Raw genomic sequence first — 16,930 nt, 5'->3', positions numbered from 1 at the left:
TGTTTATTACATAATGAGTGACTAGGGACACTCAGAAGCAGATATCTGGATGTGGAACCTTTTTACGCAACGGTTCACAGGGCAACGAGAAAAAAACAACATCCCGGGTCAATAGAGGGGAGGCTTGTCTTTAAAAGCCACCACTGTTGTCTTTTTCACAGCTATGACTGTAATTGCCGGGACCCTATTCTGTTCTTTTCTTTAAATCTTCATTGTTGCCGGTTGAAAAAAACCCTGAGGCCTGAGCTATCCCGTTTCAGCCCTATTGTGTTGGGAATTCTGAAGGGCGTTTCCCTTTCCTTTCTTATCCTATCAAAAACACTTTCCAGGGTCTCTTCCTCTCTTTTCACAGTGCAGGAAGACGTTTTATTGAGCATGATGTGGTTTTAGGTAAGGTGGGTTATTTTATTTTCTTAAAAGGAGGACATACTATGTTTTCTGTCCTCCCTGGCAGAAAACAACCCCTCTTCTCCTACTATGTGCTTGTTAGCCCAATGTCAGTACGTTCCCTATCATAGAACAGTGCACTAGGTGGGTGATAGGGGCCGTCGAGCATTCAGCCTCTATTTATGATTAGATTACAAATCATTATTCTCTTTGTAGTATCTTGTACACTTCCTGGTATCTGAAACCCAGAAGTAAATCAAAGACAAGTCATTTGCATGATGTCCCTCTAGTCCAAATGGGTAGTCTGCCATGCACAAGCAAAACAGCACTTGTTTTCCACACTGATTGGCACAGTTGATGTTCACAGTACACCAGAATTTTTTACTTGAAGGGGATGACACTTGTTTGGTTGGAGCGGGGGGGGGGGGGGGGTGATTAATGCGTGTGATTCAATGATGGGGGACAATGATGGGGGCCTGTGAAGCTCAGATGTTAAGAGCATGGTGCTTGTGACAACAGAGTTGTGGGTTCTATTTCCGCAAACAGCCATCATAAGAACATATGAAAATCTATTCACTCACCAAGTCGCACTGAATAAATGTGTCTGTAATGTCAATGTAATGAATACTTGAAGTAGTACCAAACTTACTGCTTTGCCCTTGACTTACTTCAATTCACACACGCACACACACACACACACACTATACCCATGGATGCATGCACAAATAAACACTAATTAGACCTGTCAAACTCTTGCAGCACTTCCTGATGAGGTTATCCATTGCCTATAGTGAGTCATCAAATTCTCTTAATTATTTCTCTGCTAATTACACCCTCAGGAAGACATCGTCCTGAACACACACACCTAGACATATTTACTTGTTTTAGACACAAACACACACACTTTGGTGAAAAAATCTGCTTTCCCTCTGCCCTTCTGGCCTTGAGGGCCCGTGATAGGAGTGCAGAAGTAGGGAGCAGCTCCTTTCATGTAATACAGTAACCAGTGGAAATGCATCCATGGGAGAGTGGTGAATGAATGGCTAAAACCACATGAAAGAGGAAAGGCATTATCCCCAGCCCTGACGTGCGGTGGGGGGAGGCGATGCGGAGGATGGAGAGAACAGGTGGAGGACAGACTGTGGCAGGGAAAGAGAATCCATCACTTAAACATGTTAGTGTTTAAAAAAGCACTGCTGCCTAAATGATGCACTGGCTCCGATACATTAGCTTTAGCGGTGTGTGGCTACGGTGTGTGGGTACGTTGTCTGAGGGGGAGCTTATATCAGAGAACAGAGAAAAACAGATGTTCCCCTGCTGGCCGCTGTTCAAAACACTTCGGTTATAATAACCGTTTTCCAAGTACCGCTAGTCATAAAATGTATGCTAAACCTGAACATTTTTGGCATGGCGAAGCAATAAAACTCTCCAAATCTTCAACAGAGGGGAGAAAAATACCTGCAGTTCTGTGGATCGTCGAGCCAGGCTTAATATAGCATACGTTTCTGTGTGAGGCGGTTGGTTCACCCAGGAATCCCACTTTTAGCAATAACCAGCCAGCAACTAGAATCTGGTCCAAACAATATTTTTATGTGTCCTATATTTTTCAACTATTAACCAAGACAAACATAAGGGACTGCAGGTTACCTAGGGGTAGTAACATCTGAACAGTAACCAAAAGGTTGCTAGATCGAATCCCTGAGCCAACAAGGTGAAAGATCAACCTGTCAGTTAACCCTAATTGCTCCCAGACCATTGCTGTAAATTAAAAAGAGTTCTCAGTCAAATGTTTTTATCTTGAGCTAAAAGTTATTTAGGAAAAGTGTATTCAGATATATTGAGATACTTTCACTAAAAACTGAAGTCCTTCAACTTTGTGCTGGCATACAGATAGACTAAACCACTGCATGAAATCATTGGGACAGCAAAATATTTTGTCTCTACATGTGACGACTCCACCTTCCTGCACACCCCTCCCTGGGGTGTCGCGCTTCAGTAGGTCGACGTCATCGGCCTACTAGCTGCCCCCGTCCCATTTTCTCCATGTCTGGTTCTTGTTTTTCTTTGGATCACGCAGCACACACCAGACACACATTATCCGCTATCTGTATATATACTCCTTCAGTTCTGGGTTTGGTGTCCTATGTTGATTTGCTGTACATTCCATTATCTATGTGCTGCGTCACATCAGAAGAGACTTACTGTGCTACATTCTCCTGTCATTTTGGGGCATTTTTCGCTGTTTTTACTTTTGATCCAAGAGCCGGGCTCATTAAAATTCTCTCCACCTGCGTTTGGGTCTTCCTTTTGGAACATTACACTACACTCTAAAAGTAAAAAAAATCTAACAATTATGAAAACCTTTTGTAAGCTTTTATTAAAGGGAGATGTGTGTACATACTGGTTTCACCATCTGGTTCGCCCTATTTCAGGACATAAAAGTATTGGGACAATTGGCTTGAGATGTGTTGCAATCGACATTTACGTTGTCAGTGTGCAAGTGATGTGTGCCTTCACCTGTCCACCTGAGCACTATGCTGTCACAACATTCCCAGGCATTCCCTGTGTCAGTCAGGGAACCTTCTGAAACGCGTTGTGTACGGTGGACTCTCACAATGTCTCCATACCTGTCAAGTCTCCACGGAGGGACATCAGCACTCTTAACCTTTAATGTGGCTTTGGTCTCCCTTTCAGGGATTAATGTGACATTTCCTTCTGCTCTGTCTCATCCCACTCCTCCCTGTTTTCATTGGGCTGTTTTATGGCGGGCCGTAAAGATGAAATGTGAATGCTATTAGACCCCCTCTCTGCACAGCGCCTCACAGAGCCACAGACCCCTTTCAAGGAAATCAGGATGGTCGAAAGCCAACGATGGGATGGCAACAGGCAGGGTTTTATGATCCTTCCCTCGCTCCACGTGAGCCCCATCCACCTGCTTCTCATGTCCAGGTCCCGCCAACACATATTTTTTATAGTCTATTTATAGTCTTTAAAAAACACACACCTCACTCACCCCTTCTACATCTGATCTGTGCAGCGATGTCTGTTAGAGTGAAGGCACGCTGAGCGATACCTGGTCCTCGATCACCACCTGCGCTCAGCTCCGGGCTTCCACTGGTTCATTGGCTCCGGGCTTGCACTGGCCTTAAGATACTGTCGTTAACCCCCCCACCCCCAGACTCAACACCTCATTCCATCTCTCCCTCTCGTTCTCCATCCCTTTCTCTCTCCCCGTCTGGGTCTAACAACCAGTGGAGAAACTCAAAAGCCAGCTGAGGCCCTTTAAAACTCATTTCCAACACCTGCTCTGTGAATGGAGGGAAAGAGAGAGGTAGGGAGAAATAAAAGCATAAAGGTGGAGACAAAAGATGATGGAAATTGAATGGAAAAAAAAAATTTAAGGAGAGAAAAGGGAGAGAGAAGATGACTGAAGGAGACAAGGTGGATTCACTCTGTAGAGGGAAAGCAGTTGGCTGGTGAAGAGGCAGAAAACTGTAGAAAGAGGGAGGTAGAAAGAAAGAGAGAAATAGAGGAAGACAAAAAGAGAGTGAATATGAATTTCTATTGAAATATGCCCAGAATTTAAATTAGGTATTTTGCAATCCAAATGCTTCCGTCCAAGCTCTTATGTCTAGTCCGATCTGGCTAGACATTTACATGGAGCCCAGTCAACCAACTCTGGGATGAAACCTAAATGGAATAAACTAAAGAGCATTCGTAGGGATTCTAAGAATCCCCCCCCCCGACACACACACACGCAACAAAAGAGTGAGAATGTGTGCATAATGTTTGCAGTTATTGATTGTTTATTTAATTGCTTTGACAATTTAACCAATAAAGCCCATTCAACTGAAATTGAATTGGGAGAGTTAAAGAGAGAGAAAAAGAAACAGAGAGAAATCAGTCTTACCTTGTCCTCTCCCCCTCTCTCCTTTTTTCCTCAGCCCTGTTCAATGAAATGCCAGCGAGGATAAGGCACGGCAATAACAAAAGAGTCTGTGACTGTGACTGAGCCACTCGTAAATGCCATTGATTATCTATTCACTCTGAATTGTAGCCTCTCCAGTCTACATACAAACTGCTGAGGAGAGACTCCCCAACAGAAAGAGAGTGAAACAGAGAGACGTTTTCAGATTTTCTTAATTATTACACATTTCTGCTTTGCACTTCCTTCTGCAATGCAAACAAATGTTTACCATGCCAATAAAATCTTTGGAAGGCCGCAAAGAGAGAAAAAAAAATGATAAGACACAGAAAACAAGTAAGAGAGACCGACAAAAAAGAGAGACTGAGAAAAGTCAGAGGGAGAAATAAACCCAACTCAGACAATCTGGCTTGACCAAATTATAACCAAACAAAAAGAAAACTATGTTCACTATTGGGAAAACATTACAACATCTCAAAGTAAACTTCAATGCTATTTGGCTGTAAACAGACTGTACACAGTGGCCGACTATCTGACCACTGTGACTGATAGAAAAAGGGCAAAGAAATGTACTGACTCAGCGAGCATAGCCTGGCCATAGAGATTGGTTGTCATAGACTCTCCAACAGAGGGGAGAGTCTATGACAGTGCCCCCCCCCCCTCAACCCCCCCCCCCCTACACACACACACACAAAGAAAATACTGTTGTCAAAGGCAAAGATTTTCAGCCGCAATGCCAGACGTCATGTTTGGTAAAAAAGAAGCACCGCCTTTGAATAGAAGAACCTCATACCAAACCTAGAACATGGAGGTGGTGGCATTATGGTTTGGGGCTGCATTGCTGCCTCAGGGCCTACATGCCATCATTGAGTCTACCATGACATCCATATTGCACAAGAGAATGTGAGGCCATTATCCTTAATCCTTAAAGCTGAAACTGAACAGAACGTGAACAGAACTTGCCACAGGACAATGCTCCAAACACAAAAGCAAAGCTAATGTACAACAAAATGGCTCAAAAATAAGAAATGGAGGGTTATGGAATGGAGTGCAAGTCCAGATCTCATTCCTATCAAAATGCTGTGGGGGAATTTGATGTGGGCTGTGCATGAAAGAAAGCCCCTGAGCATGACACAGTTGAAACAGTACTGTAAAGAAGAGTGGGCAAAAATTCCTCCCAGTTGACGTAGGTGACTGATAGGCAGTAACAGGAAATGTCTATATTAGGTTATTTCATCCAAAAAGGCAAACACCAGCTACTGAACCTAGCAGTGTACTTATTTTCTTGCACTATAAAATTGCATTTCTGTGGATTTTTAAGTATAGCCTTTTAGTGTCATTTGTTGAATTAAACTACAAAACCGATTCCAAAAAAGTTGGGTCACTGTACAAATTGTGAGTAAAAAAGGAATGGAATAATTTACAAATCTCATAAACGTATATTTAATTCACAATAGAATATAGATAACATATCGAATGTTGAAAGTGAGACATTTTGTAATGTCATGCCAAATATTGGCTCATTTTGGATTTCATGAGAGCTACACATTCCAAAAAAGTTGGGACAGGTTGGGACTGGAGGATCAATTTGCAACTTATTATGTCAATTGGCAACATTATTGGGTATAAAAAGAGCCTCTCAGAGTGGCAGTGTCTCTCAGAAGTCAAGATGGGCAGAGGATCACCAATTCCCTCAATGCTGCGGTGAAAAATAGTGGAGCAATATCAGAAAGGAGTTTCTCAGAGAAAAATTGCAAAGAGTTTGAAGTTATCATCATCTACAGTGCATAATATCATCCAAAGATTCAGAGAATCTGGAACAATCTCTGTGTGTAAGGGTCAAGGCTGGAAAACCATACTGGATGCCCGTGATCTTCGGGCCCTCAGACGGCACTGCATCACATACAGGAATGATACTGTAATGGAAATCACAACATGGGCTCAGGAATACTTCCAGAAAACATTGTTGTTGAACACAATCCACGTGCCATTCGCCGTTGCCGGCTAAAACTCTATAGGTCAAAAAAGAAGCCCTATCTAAACAGGATCCAGAAGTGCAGGCGTTTTCTCTGGGCCAAGCATAATTTAAAATGGACTGTGGCAAAGTGGAAAAGTGTTCTGTGGTCAGACAAATCAAAATTTGAAGTTCATTTTGGAAAACTGGGACGCCATGTCATCCGGACTAAAGAGGACAAGGACAACCCAAGTTGTTATCAGCGCTCACTTCAAAAGCCTGCATCTCTGATGGTATGGGGTTGCATGAATGCATATGGCATGGGCAGCCTACACATCTGGAAAGGCACCATCAATGCTGACAGTTATATCCAAGTTCTAGAACAACATATGCTCCCATCCAGACGTCGTCTCTTTCAGGGAAGACCTTGCATTTTACAACATGACAATGCCAGACCACATACTGCATCAATTACAATGTCATGGCTGCATAGAAGAAGGATGCCAGCCTGTAGTCCAGATCTTTCACCCATAGAAAACATTTGGAGGAATAAAGAGGAAGACCTAAGACAGTTGAGCAACTAGAAGCCTGTATTAGACAAGAATGGGACATTCCTATTCATAAACTTGAGCAACTTGTCTCCTCAGTCCCCAGACGTTTGCAGTCTGTTATAAAAAGAAGAGGGGATGCCACACAGTGGTAAACATGGCCTTTTTCCCAAATTTTTTGAGATGTGTTGATGCCATGAAATTTAAAATCAACTTATTTTTCCCTTAAAGTGATACATTTTCTCAGTTTAAACATTTGATATGTCATCTATGTTGTATTCTGAATAAAATATTGAAATTTGAAACTTCCACATCATTGCATTCTGTTTTTGTTCACAATTGTACAGTGTCCCAACTTTTTTGGAATCAGGTTTGTATATTTATCTGTTAATATTGCTGAAGTGAAGGTAACATATCCATATGCCCAAATATGTAAAAAAAAGAAGTAGAAAAAAAGAGACAACTTTCCTGGGGGTGTACATTCTTTTCACATTACTAAATTAATAGAATGTGTGTATATTACTCTATTATACATCATGATCAATATGTTTTGCTGCCAGTGGTCTGAGCAATTTGTTCTTATACATACTGTACTCTTTAACAATGTAAATACACTAACTTTTAAAGTCATTATGGTTTACTGGACTGACTTCAAAACATAAAGACAGGCAGAGAGAAACATAGAGAGTAAGAGAGACAGAGAGAAACATAGAGATAGAGAGTAAGAAAGAGAGACAGAGAGAAACAGTGATAGAGAGTAAGAAAGAGAGACAGAGAGAAACAGTGATAGAGAGTAAATAAGAGAGACAGAGAGAAACAGTGATAGAGAGTAAGTAAGAGAGACAGAGAGAAACAGTGATAGAGAGTAAGAAAGAGAGACAGAGAGAAACAGTGATAGAGAGTAAGAAAGAGAGACAGAGAGAAACAGTGATAGAGAGTAAGAAAGAGAGACAGAGAGAAACAGTGATAGAGAGTAAGTAAGAGAGAGGTGTTAGATTTAGTGCAGAACAAAAATGTATCCCACAGACAACTAAAATAAGAGTACTCAATTGTCCATTTTCCTCGCAGATGGTAGATGTGTGTATTTCGCTTAAAACTCAATGACATTTATGAAGTGGTGAGTTGTCAATAGCATGAATCATAAATCGTTTATTGTGCTAGGATCACACAAAAGGCCAGTCTCCAAAAAATAAAGATGTCCTTTTATACATTTGTTGTCAGTACTAATATAATCTTAATGTGCGGTGGAAAGCCTTTCACCATTCTCTCTGTGTGCCTCCCAAATGGCATACAGTGCACTCTGGTCCCTCACCAGGGCACTATGAAGGGGACAGGGTGCCGGTTGGAACTCATGCTCTACTGGCCCACTCATAAATCGGCAGAATCCCAATCCAAGTAGAGCAATAACAAATCTATCCCTGGCCACTTCAAAGCATTGTTGCTATATTACTTTATGGCGATGACTTAGACTAAGGAAATGTTTTAAAGGGCTTTTAAGTGGTGGGATTATTATTAATTTTTTTATTTCTACACCATTTATGTCACTTAGCAACTTATTGGATCAATGGCTATGACTCAGGAAATGTTTAAGTGGGCTCTCTAAAGTGGGGAAACCTTGTTTATTTTCCTTCCCCAGTTACACAAGATTAATTCTTGTTTAAAAACCTCCAAGTTACAGCGGTCTCTACAGTAGATTAAAAGGCATATAATACAACACAATTAAAATATTGTACAATTTCTGATGTGAATGCTTGCTACAGTGGATCAAGGCGTCTACTTGATAGCTTACGTGAGTGTTGTATTTGAGTACAGCTGACAGAAATGTCAACGTACAAGGCAACGTACAATGTACAGTAGATTTACAGACCTATCATGTGATAAAAAAAATGTTTAAGTTAGAGGTTTTCCAGTATGAGTGTTGTATGTAAGTGTTTCTGACAGGGATGGAGGGAGTTGTGTTTTCCAGACAGCCCGGACAGTGTCGTGTCCTCCCAGCGCTCCCAGGATTAGCGGGATGGGGGGGCCCTGCCTGTACAAACTCTTCAAACGTGGCTAGCTTCCCGGGATGACAAGGATAAAAGGACAGCCCGGGAACCGGCGTGAAATTTTCTGAGGTGAATGTCTGGGGCAAGGCGGGAAACACACAAATGCTCACGCACGTACATGCAAGTGACATTGCGCACACACACAGATACACACATCTCTCATCTTCTAAATGTGCACTTTTTGAGATAACAGTAACAGTCAAGGCTAAGAGGCTATGCTAACATTGGCAGCAGGTAGCCAAGCAGAGCATTTAGCCAGTTACTGCACATGGCTGCAGGTTTAAATCCCAGAGCCAAAAAGCTATCTCTTGGTTTACCATTGATTCAGTGTGAAGATGAAATACACATAGTGGTTAACTGAACACAAGGTTCAATAGAAATTTTACTTTTAACCCAACCTCTAGATCACAGAGGTGCTGGGGGCTGCCACACTGGGACCCAGGTGAGCATTTAGGGTTAACGGCCTTGCCCAAGTTCAGAACAATAGACTTTCTCCTCCAGCTCTGGGAATCAATCCAGCAACCTTTTGATAACTTGTCAGATTTTCTAACTGCTAAGCCATCTGCTGCAGTTAACCCTAATTGAACCAGGGTCACAGTCCATAATGTCAAGTCCCTCGGCAGTGACCCCACTCTCTGACGGTTGTCTCTGTAAAATATGTCTTATACGTAAAAAGACCCACTTCCAATTCACACCAAAACCCTTGTTTAACACTTCTACAACACCGGGCTTGAAGAGCACAAATATACGCACACCAAATTCGATCTTTTTGAAAGCCTCCAGAGGGGGTCTCACCTGCAGTAGTTGTGGCTGCCCAGACCCCCCTCTTCGTTGGGGTACTTCAGGGTGTTGTAGGGGTGCTGGAATGTCTCGTTCCAGAAGAGGCAAGGCTTGCCCCCAAGGAGGCTAGTCTGGTTCTGGCAACCCCGGTAGTCCTCTCCATTAGCTGTGTAACATTCTAGACAGAGGGTGAGATGGAGAGAGAAAATGATTAAACAATATGTTTGGCTCTAAGAGAGAGAAAGAAAAATGGCAGATTCTTTCAGGCAGGTTTTCACATGATCTATAGTGATTAACTCCTGAATGGGAACTGAGATAAATAGGCACTGATTTATGTTTTAAATAAATAGTAGGGCACCACAATTAATCGAAATAGCGATATTGATATAATACCCAAATCGCCAAATGATGCGGTTTTCAGCTCCAAAGAATGTGCTTCACGCATGCATCGTACGTCCATAATTGTTTTTCTTGCAGGTGCAGTAGATATTTTTTTAGATTACTTAAATACCTGGACTAATTCTGTTTAAATTCTTGATGGTTTTTCAATGTTAGTTTGAGTTAACACAGCAACAGCTAGCGAAGATGTCTGCTTAAATTTAGCGAGTGGCACCAAGATATATTGTCCCACATACACAACAGCATGATTATTAAAAGTTTCGACTTCAATGTCAGTGCCTACAAACAAACTTAATATGGGAGTTTAAATACCTCAAGGTTGAGAAATGTTGCCTAAACAGCTATGGCAACGGCACAAACAGGAAACGCTGCAAATGCCATTGCATTAAATGAGAAGTTAAATGAATAATTCAACACAGGCTGCACCTTCAAATTAGTAATAAGTGTAAAATAGAAAACACTGAGCTTTAACTGGATTTGTTTTCAGTTTAATAGCACATTATGCAGGCTATAATCAAAAATTTTAAGTGAGATTTTTTATGCTGTTTACACCCATGTTTGAAAATCGCAAATCATAACCATAATTGCAATATTTGTCAAAGAAATCGCGATTCAATATGTTATCCAAATCTAATACACTACAATTGTGAAACATGGAATATGTGTGCTCTTTGCCCAGTTCTGGCATTTCAACGAAGGTTGAGTGTGTTAGCTGGCTAACATGAGATCAATCACACAAGACTGTTCCAATGAATGCCTCCTCCAAAGCTACACAAGGGTTTGAGAGAACCCACCACGATACATAAAGTACAGTAAAACAGGCATGGTTCAAATCTTTGGAAAACTCGACAATAACCATATGGAGACAGGGGGTAGGGAGGGAGGGAGGGAGAGAGAGAGAGAGAAAGAGAGCGAGAGAAAGGCAGAGATTGGAAATGGCATGGTTCAGCTAACATCTCATCTCCACTCTGGGCCAAGTAGAGTATATTTTTCTAAGACAGAAGAAAGAAAAACCAAATAAACAGAACTAAGGCTGGTGGGAGTCTGATGAGCCCTAATAGCTCAGTGTCTCCCTGGGGCTGTGACAGAGGGAGGAAGGGAGGGGGAATGGTCTGCCTGACTGGCCCGTTTAAACAATGAAATTACATCTTAAACCCTCCACAGTTTGTCACAGGAACGTCCAGCACAATTCTCTGTGGATTAAAGATTTCTGTCAGCTGTTGGCTTTTCAGTCTACCCTGCATGCAGTGACATCCATTTACCCTGAGAGAGATTGCAATAATGTCTTCTCTTGTGGAGCTGAGTGTAGAGCTCCACAGACCCAACGCGAAGTGGGCTTGCGTACAGTAGCGTGTCTGCGGTCCCTAACTCTGGTCCGTAACTCTGGTGCGTAACTATGGTGCGTAACAATGGTGCGTAACTCTGGTCCTTAACTCTGGTCCGTAACGCTGGTCCGTAACTCTGGTCACCGCTGGATGTGTGTTCGTTGGCAGACCTAAAGGAGTCTTTGAGTCATATTGCTCCATATTGGTCTGGCTGATAAGGCCAAGTTTCAACTGAACATAGCAAAAATAGAACCAAAGCAAAAATCCAATTGCTTTTGGTCATCCTATTATCCGTCCATGAGGTGGTTTTTCACTCAATACACCATTTTTCAGTTCCACAGAAAGTAGCAGGAGGAAAGAAAAACAAATAATATCTTGTCACATACCGCGCTAATAAACGTCATTTCTATTCTTGCTGGAGAAAAAAGATGTGTCGACGCATCAAAGCTGGAGAGGGCTCCGGTTGCTTTCAGTGTCACGTAAAAGTGGCTTTTAATAAAAGCTGATTAGGGTATGCGCCATTGTTCGGTCAGCCCGATCCATCAACGGTATGACAGCCAGACAGATCCAACAGAAGCCAAGGGGTGTAGGGTTTCTGTAATTATGATACCGTTCCATTGTATGCTAACTGTATATGGCTCCTCTCCTCCTCTTAATTAAGTCTACCAGTGTCTAGAGGCGTCTCAGTTTCACCCGGGCATTAAGAGTCTACCCCGAGTCTAGGAGAAACAGAAAATCGCTTCATAACAGTCGCAATCAATCTTAATATCATTAGGAGACGTCTCACGGCCGCAGACGTGAAAGAACCCCCGTGTGCTTAGTATGGAGAAACAATCACGGGTTAAATGCTAGTGTTACACAGCATCTCCACGGCAGGCGAATTGTTCATACACAGATACAAAGCAATGATTCTTAAACTGGGGTCCTTCGCGCTGGGGTCGTTAGGTTTAGAATGCATAATAGAATGCAAATAATCATAATCAACAACACTGTCAAACATGTACAACATGGGCCTTGGTATCCACAGGACCAATTGCACAATTCTATACTGTAATTCGAAACAAATGTTTTTTAGGCCGTAAAATTCACTGTAATTTCAATCCGGAGTTGCTACACACCCTCTGTTGTTGTCATTTCAACTGCTTATTCACACTTCAACTGTGTTTATTTGTGTGCGTGCAAGCCTGTCGCAGAATGCCCAGTGACCAGTGGAGTATTTGCCGGCCAGTGCCAAAGCATTCATGAGTCATTTTCAAGGGTGCCCCGTTCTCCACTGAGGTCGTCTCGGAGACTGCGCTGCCCAGGAAGTGTTGAGGCAGAGGCTTGCATGACAAACGGGCCCTGTGTCTGTCCTTCAAACTGGGACTCCTTCACACACACAGATCCACACACATGCAGACCACCACACACGTGATTAAAATGAAATATGTCGCCTGCTTTGCAAAACAATGGGGAAAGGACAGGAACTCAATGTGACTCTTATTTGGATAACTTGGTGGGAGCTGACTATTTTTGTGTTTGGTATGAGAGCTTTGGGTTTTTCCTGCTGCTGCTGGCAGTTCTGTCCCCTCGGTGGCAAGGCTGGCTAACCCTTCCAGTACCAGTTGGTAAATATGGCAGCGTTTTCCTGGCGGCCGGCACCGGGGGCTTGATGTGGTCTGGAGCCACCATTTGCCTGCGGTGGGGATGGGAAGCAGCAGGTCTGCCGGGACTCAGAGATAAGTAAGGCCATCGTAAAGATGAATGGAGCGTTTTGAAAGGCCTGCAGAGCAGAGATGGAAAGCGCTGCGCACAAGTCCTTCAAAAGAAAAGTCCTGCAGTGGGCAATGAACAGGAGGGGAGATCAAAAATCTGCAACCCGATGTCCCCGATATCCCCCAGGGTATTGTACCCTATTCGCTGTCCACTACTTTTCACCAGGGCCCATAAAAAGAAGTGCATCACATCAGGGAGTAGGAAACCAGTTAGGACACATTTCAGATACGTCCTGGGCCCTCTGATTGGTGACTACCTAATAACCTCTCCTTCCTTTGCCTGTCAACATGTGAACGTTCCACTCGAGTCACATGACTAGGGCCTTTCTTGTGGTCTCTTCACAGCCTGATGGGAAACAGAACCAGAGACCGTGGCCTGCATGAAAGACAGATACTGAGAGAGAGAGAGAGAGAGAGAGAGAGAGAGAAAGAGAGGGGGGAGAAATAAACTATTGTAAAATACATGCAAGACCCTCAAATAGAAAAATCCGGGAAGAGGGAGTCAGAGAAGAGGAGGACTTGCCACAAACCCAAACCGATAAAGCCCTGCTCTCCCAGAATACCACACAAACCCAGGAAACAAGAGCAGAGTCTTAAAAGGGAAAGATGGGGAGGATAATTCGCTGAGAGCTAATCGCCCTGTTATTAGATTTGTCAGGATCTGCGGGCTAATTACTTCCATACTGAGACTTCAAATAGCGCTCGTTGCGAGCGGTGGAGCAAGGAAGAGGGCAAGAGGAAGAGACTGAGGAAGAGAGCAAAAGGCGGACAGAAAGAAAGAGAGGAACAGAAAAATTGAGGGGGGGGTGCTCTTGGTCATGTGATCTTACCGGGGAATTGGCAAGCGGAAAAGCAAAGAGTGTTGCTCTGTGGAGCTCTGGCAGGCAACTCTACCACTACAGAGGGGCATGAGCCGGGATGAAACTCTGGAGCTGGCTCGTCACAAGGCCCCAGGTTCTAACTTTGATCAAGGGAGCTTTTTGAATCATCTCTTAATCTCTATCCACCTATCCCTCTGTCTTTCTATCTATCACTCAGTTAGCAGGAAGCACAGAAGGAAACCTATAAGGACAGACTGTTAGTATTGGTAACGTATAGCCAGCATTACAATATGTTCTATGTCCCGAGCTACGGCTACCATGCTACCAACATTGATCTAGAAGTTTTCAGCACTTCAGAAGACACTGAAAACAAGCAAAGCAAAAAACGTTCAGGCATTTTTATTCATTAGCATGCACAATGCCGTGTATCCTTATGGTTACTACGTTGCAGTGGCAACAAACCGTGCATCTACTTTCAATTTCAGCGCTTTTAAAACTATTCTGAAACGATGGCTATTAGGTATAAGCTGGTTAGCTACACAAACCCAGTGCCGAAAACACTGCATCCATGAAACGCTGGCTAAAAAATGAACACGTTCAGTAACTGTGTACAAAACAACATTCCCCTGGATACCGGGTGTGTATACACATCAAACCTCTGCCTGCATCTGGGCATCTGTTCCATTTAGTTAACTGCTGTTAGCTGCTGGTAGCCATTACCAATATGGTGCTTATTACTGTGGCAACCAGCGATGCCCGGGGGTGCGGATTGGGTCTGGCGCAGAAGGGCCAGGACCAGCTGTGGGCTAGAGATCCAATCTGAAGGGCTGACTGCGGAGGCGAGGTGGCCCTGGGTGTAAATAGCTCGCCTCTCCGCGCCAAAGTCAGCCATTTGCACATCAAACTGGTGTCACTTCAGAAGAAGTAGTATCAGGGCAGACTAACGCAGGAAGGGCTCCGGGTTCCATTCTTTTCCAAGCGCTGATGCGTTTTTACAGAGGAGCTGTAAAAGTGCTTCCAATCAAGGTGCAATGTGTAGTGTCATACTACTGGGTTTTAGTGGTGTAGCCTTTATGTAAAGAAACAATCTTTCCACTTTTAAAGGTCAACGAAAGGGCATGCGAATCATATTAGGTCTGTGCTGCTGCCAAGTGGGCCCTATTCTGTAGGGGAGTAACTCTACACTTATCCTTACCGGTCGGCACAGGTCGTTCGGTACGGTACGCATTGTGATCCGAATGAATATAGTCTAGTTTTAACCACACATGTTACTTTTTTGTGTGAGAAACTAACATTCTAAACGGGTTTCCCCCAGAGACGGATCTTGGAGCAAAAGTAGCCTAGAACATGTAATTTCGCTTGCCGGTGGTGGGCAACAGCCAATCAGAAAAGGTATGTCTGGTACACTTTTCCGCTGGTTCCCTTTACAACTGTTCCTACTGTACAATCTTTCCTATAGCAAAATGGACGAAAATGTTATAATTTTTTATCATTGGTTGGGAATACTATTAATAAGGTGGAAACATTTCATTTGGTATTATAAAGCTACGTCGTCATCGAATACACAAACATTACATAACCAGCTCGACACTAGTAGCTACAGACAGTAGCCACTACATCGCCTATAGAGCAATTCCATTTTTTATTAACCTAAATAAATTGTGTATCATATTACTACGATGTAGCTGTACTGGCTAGCTAGCTACAAGAGCTAGTAAATGTGATCTCCCGGTATTGATAAACACAACAAAATGTACATGCCCACAAGCGGCTATGAGCAAACCAAGCAAAAAAGCCAAAAGGCAGATGGACACCCTGAGTTAAGACGCGTTTCCACCAGAAATACCAGACTAGCCCTCTAGTTAGACTACGCTCTCTACAGCTAGCAACCAGGAACCCTAGGTTAACGTTAACAAGGCCGAGAATAATGTTTAACTCTGAGTTAGCGCTTTTTTGGAAAAGGTAATTATGTTTCATATAATTTCGTAACTTCCTTTTCTATCACATTCTGATCAATGATTAATTGCAAAATGCTGTGATTGTTTTTTTTTATAGAAATAATCCTGCATGCTTTAACTACAGCGGCAATTGAAAAAGTCTATAACTTGGTTATAAATTAAAAGAAATGTTATGTTTTGTCCTTTTCAACTGCGCCGAAATCGTACCAAACCGTGACTTAAAATGTTCGGTACGTACCGAACCGTGACTTAAAATGTTCGGTACGTACCGAACCGTGACACCCCTACTATTCTCGCATGAGCGATGCCCCGTCACTACCCAACGTCTCCTTTGAGGTTGAAAATAGGCTAGACATTCAAATCTAAAACTATCCATACGTACACACACGCAAGCGACCCAGCATCTCCCCAACACAGCCACAGAGTCTGGAGTCCTTGCCAAAAGGGGTGCCTGTAAAACCTGTCTGCTTCTCGTTGTAGTTGGGTTTGCATGTCTGGGTACTGACATGCCCCCTATTATAACCCTGTGCCCACCCCGTCATGCAAAGACACCAACGTAGCCTTTAGTTATTTTTTCTGCCATCAGAGCCACATACACGCACACACACCCGCACTGCCAATTTCTTTTTCTTCAAATCTAAATAAAATAAAGCTGAGAAATTAAAGTTGCCTGAGGCTAATATTTTGGCTTTCAATTGAAGTGGTTGACCGATGTTAGATAATTTATCAGAAAATCTATCAAAGGGGATAAAACATAAACTATTCTAACAAGCTGTACATTCATTTGGCATGATGTCTGGCCGACCACAGCCGTTCTGATGGCGGCTTGATTCGGGGTCTGGCTGGATCCAAACGGGCAAACTGCATCCTGATTCTACACACTTGTACAAAAGTGTGCAGTTCCACCGTCCGCGAGCCATGGTAGAAAGTGTGCAAGTAGCCTAGGTGCTCCAACGGACTGCCGCTGCTGCCGTCGGCGTGGATTCGAATGCGGCTCACTGCTCTTTTTGCGAAAACGCTCTCATTTATCTTTG

At 43.1% G+C, this 16,930-nt stretch overlaps 1 protein-coding gene across 2 annotated transcripts in view; it reads right to left on the bottom strand.

Moving 5' to 3' along the window:
• kremen1 (kringle containing transmembrane protein 1) overlaps positions 1-16,930 on the bottom strand; it is a 62,336-nt gene that overhangs the window by 32,319 nt on the left and 13,087 nt on the right. For both annotated transcript variants that reach the window (XM_010876038.4, XM_010876039.3), the window contains exon 2: positions 9,655-9,817. In XM_010876038.4, coding sequence (XP_010874340.1) covers positions 9,655-9,817 — 163 coding nt within the window. The remainder of the gene's footprint in view (positions 1-9,654; positions 9,818-16,930) is intronic.

Source organism: Esox lucius, chromosome 13, assembly GCF_011004845.1.
Source record: "Esox lucius isolate fEsoLuc1 chromosome 13, fEsoLuc1.pri, whole genome shotgun sequence".
Taxonomy (NCBI): domain Eukaryota; kingdom Metazoa; phylum Chordata; class Actinopteri; order Esociformes; family Esocidae; genus Esox; species Esox lucius.
Note: the sequence above shows the minus strand (reverse complement) of the source record. Positions and strands in the feature narration are given on the sequence as shown.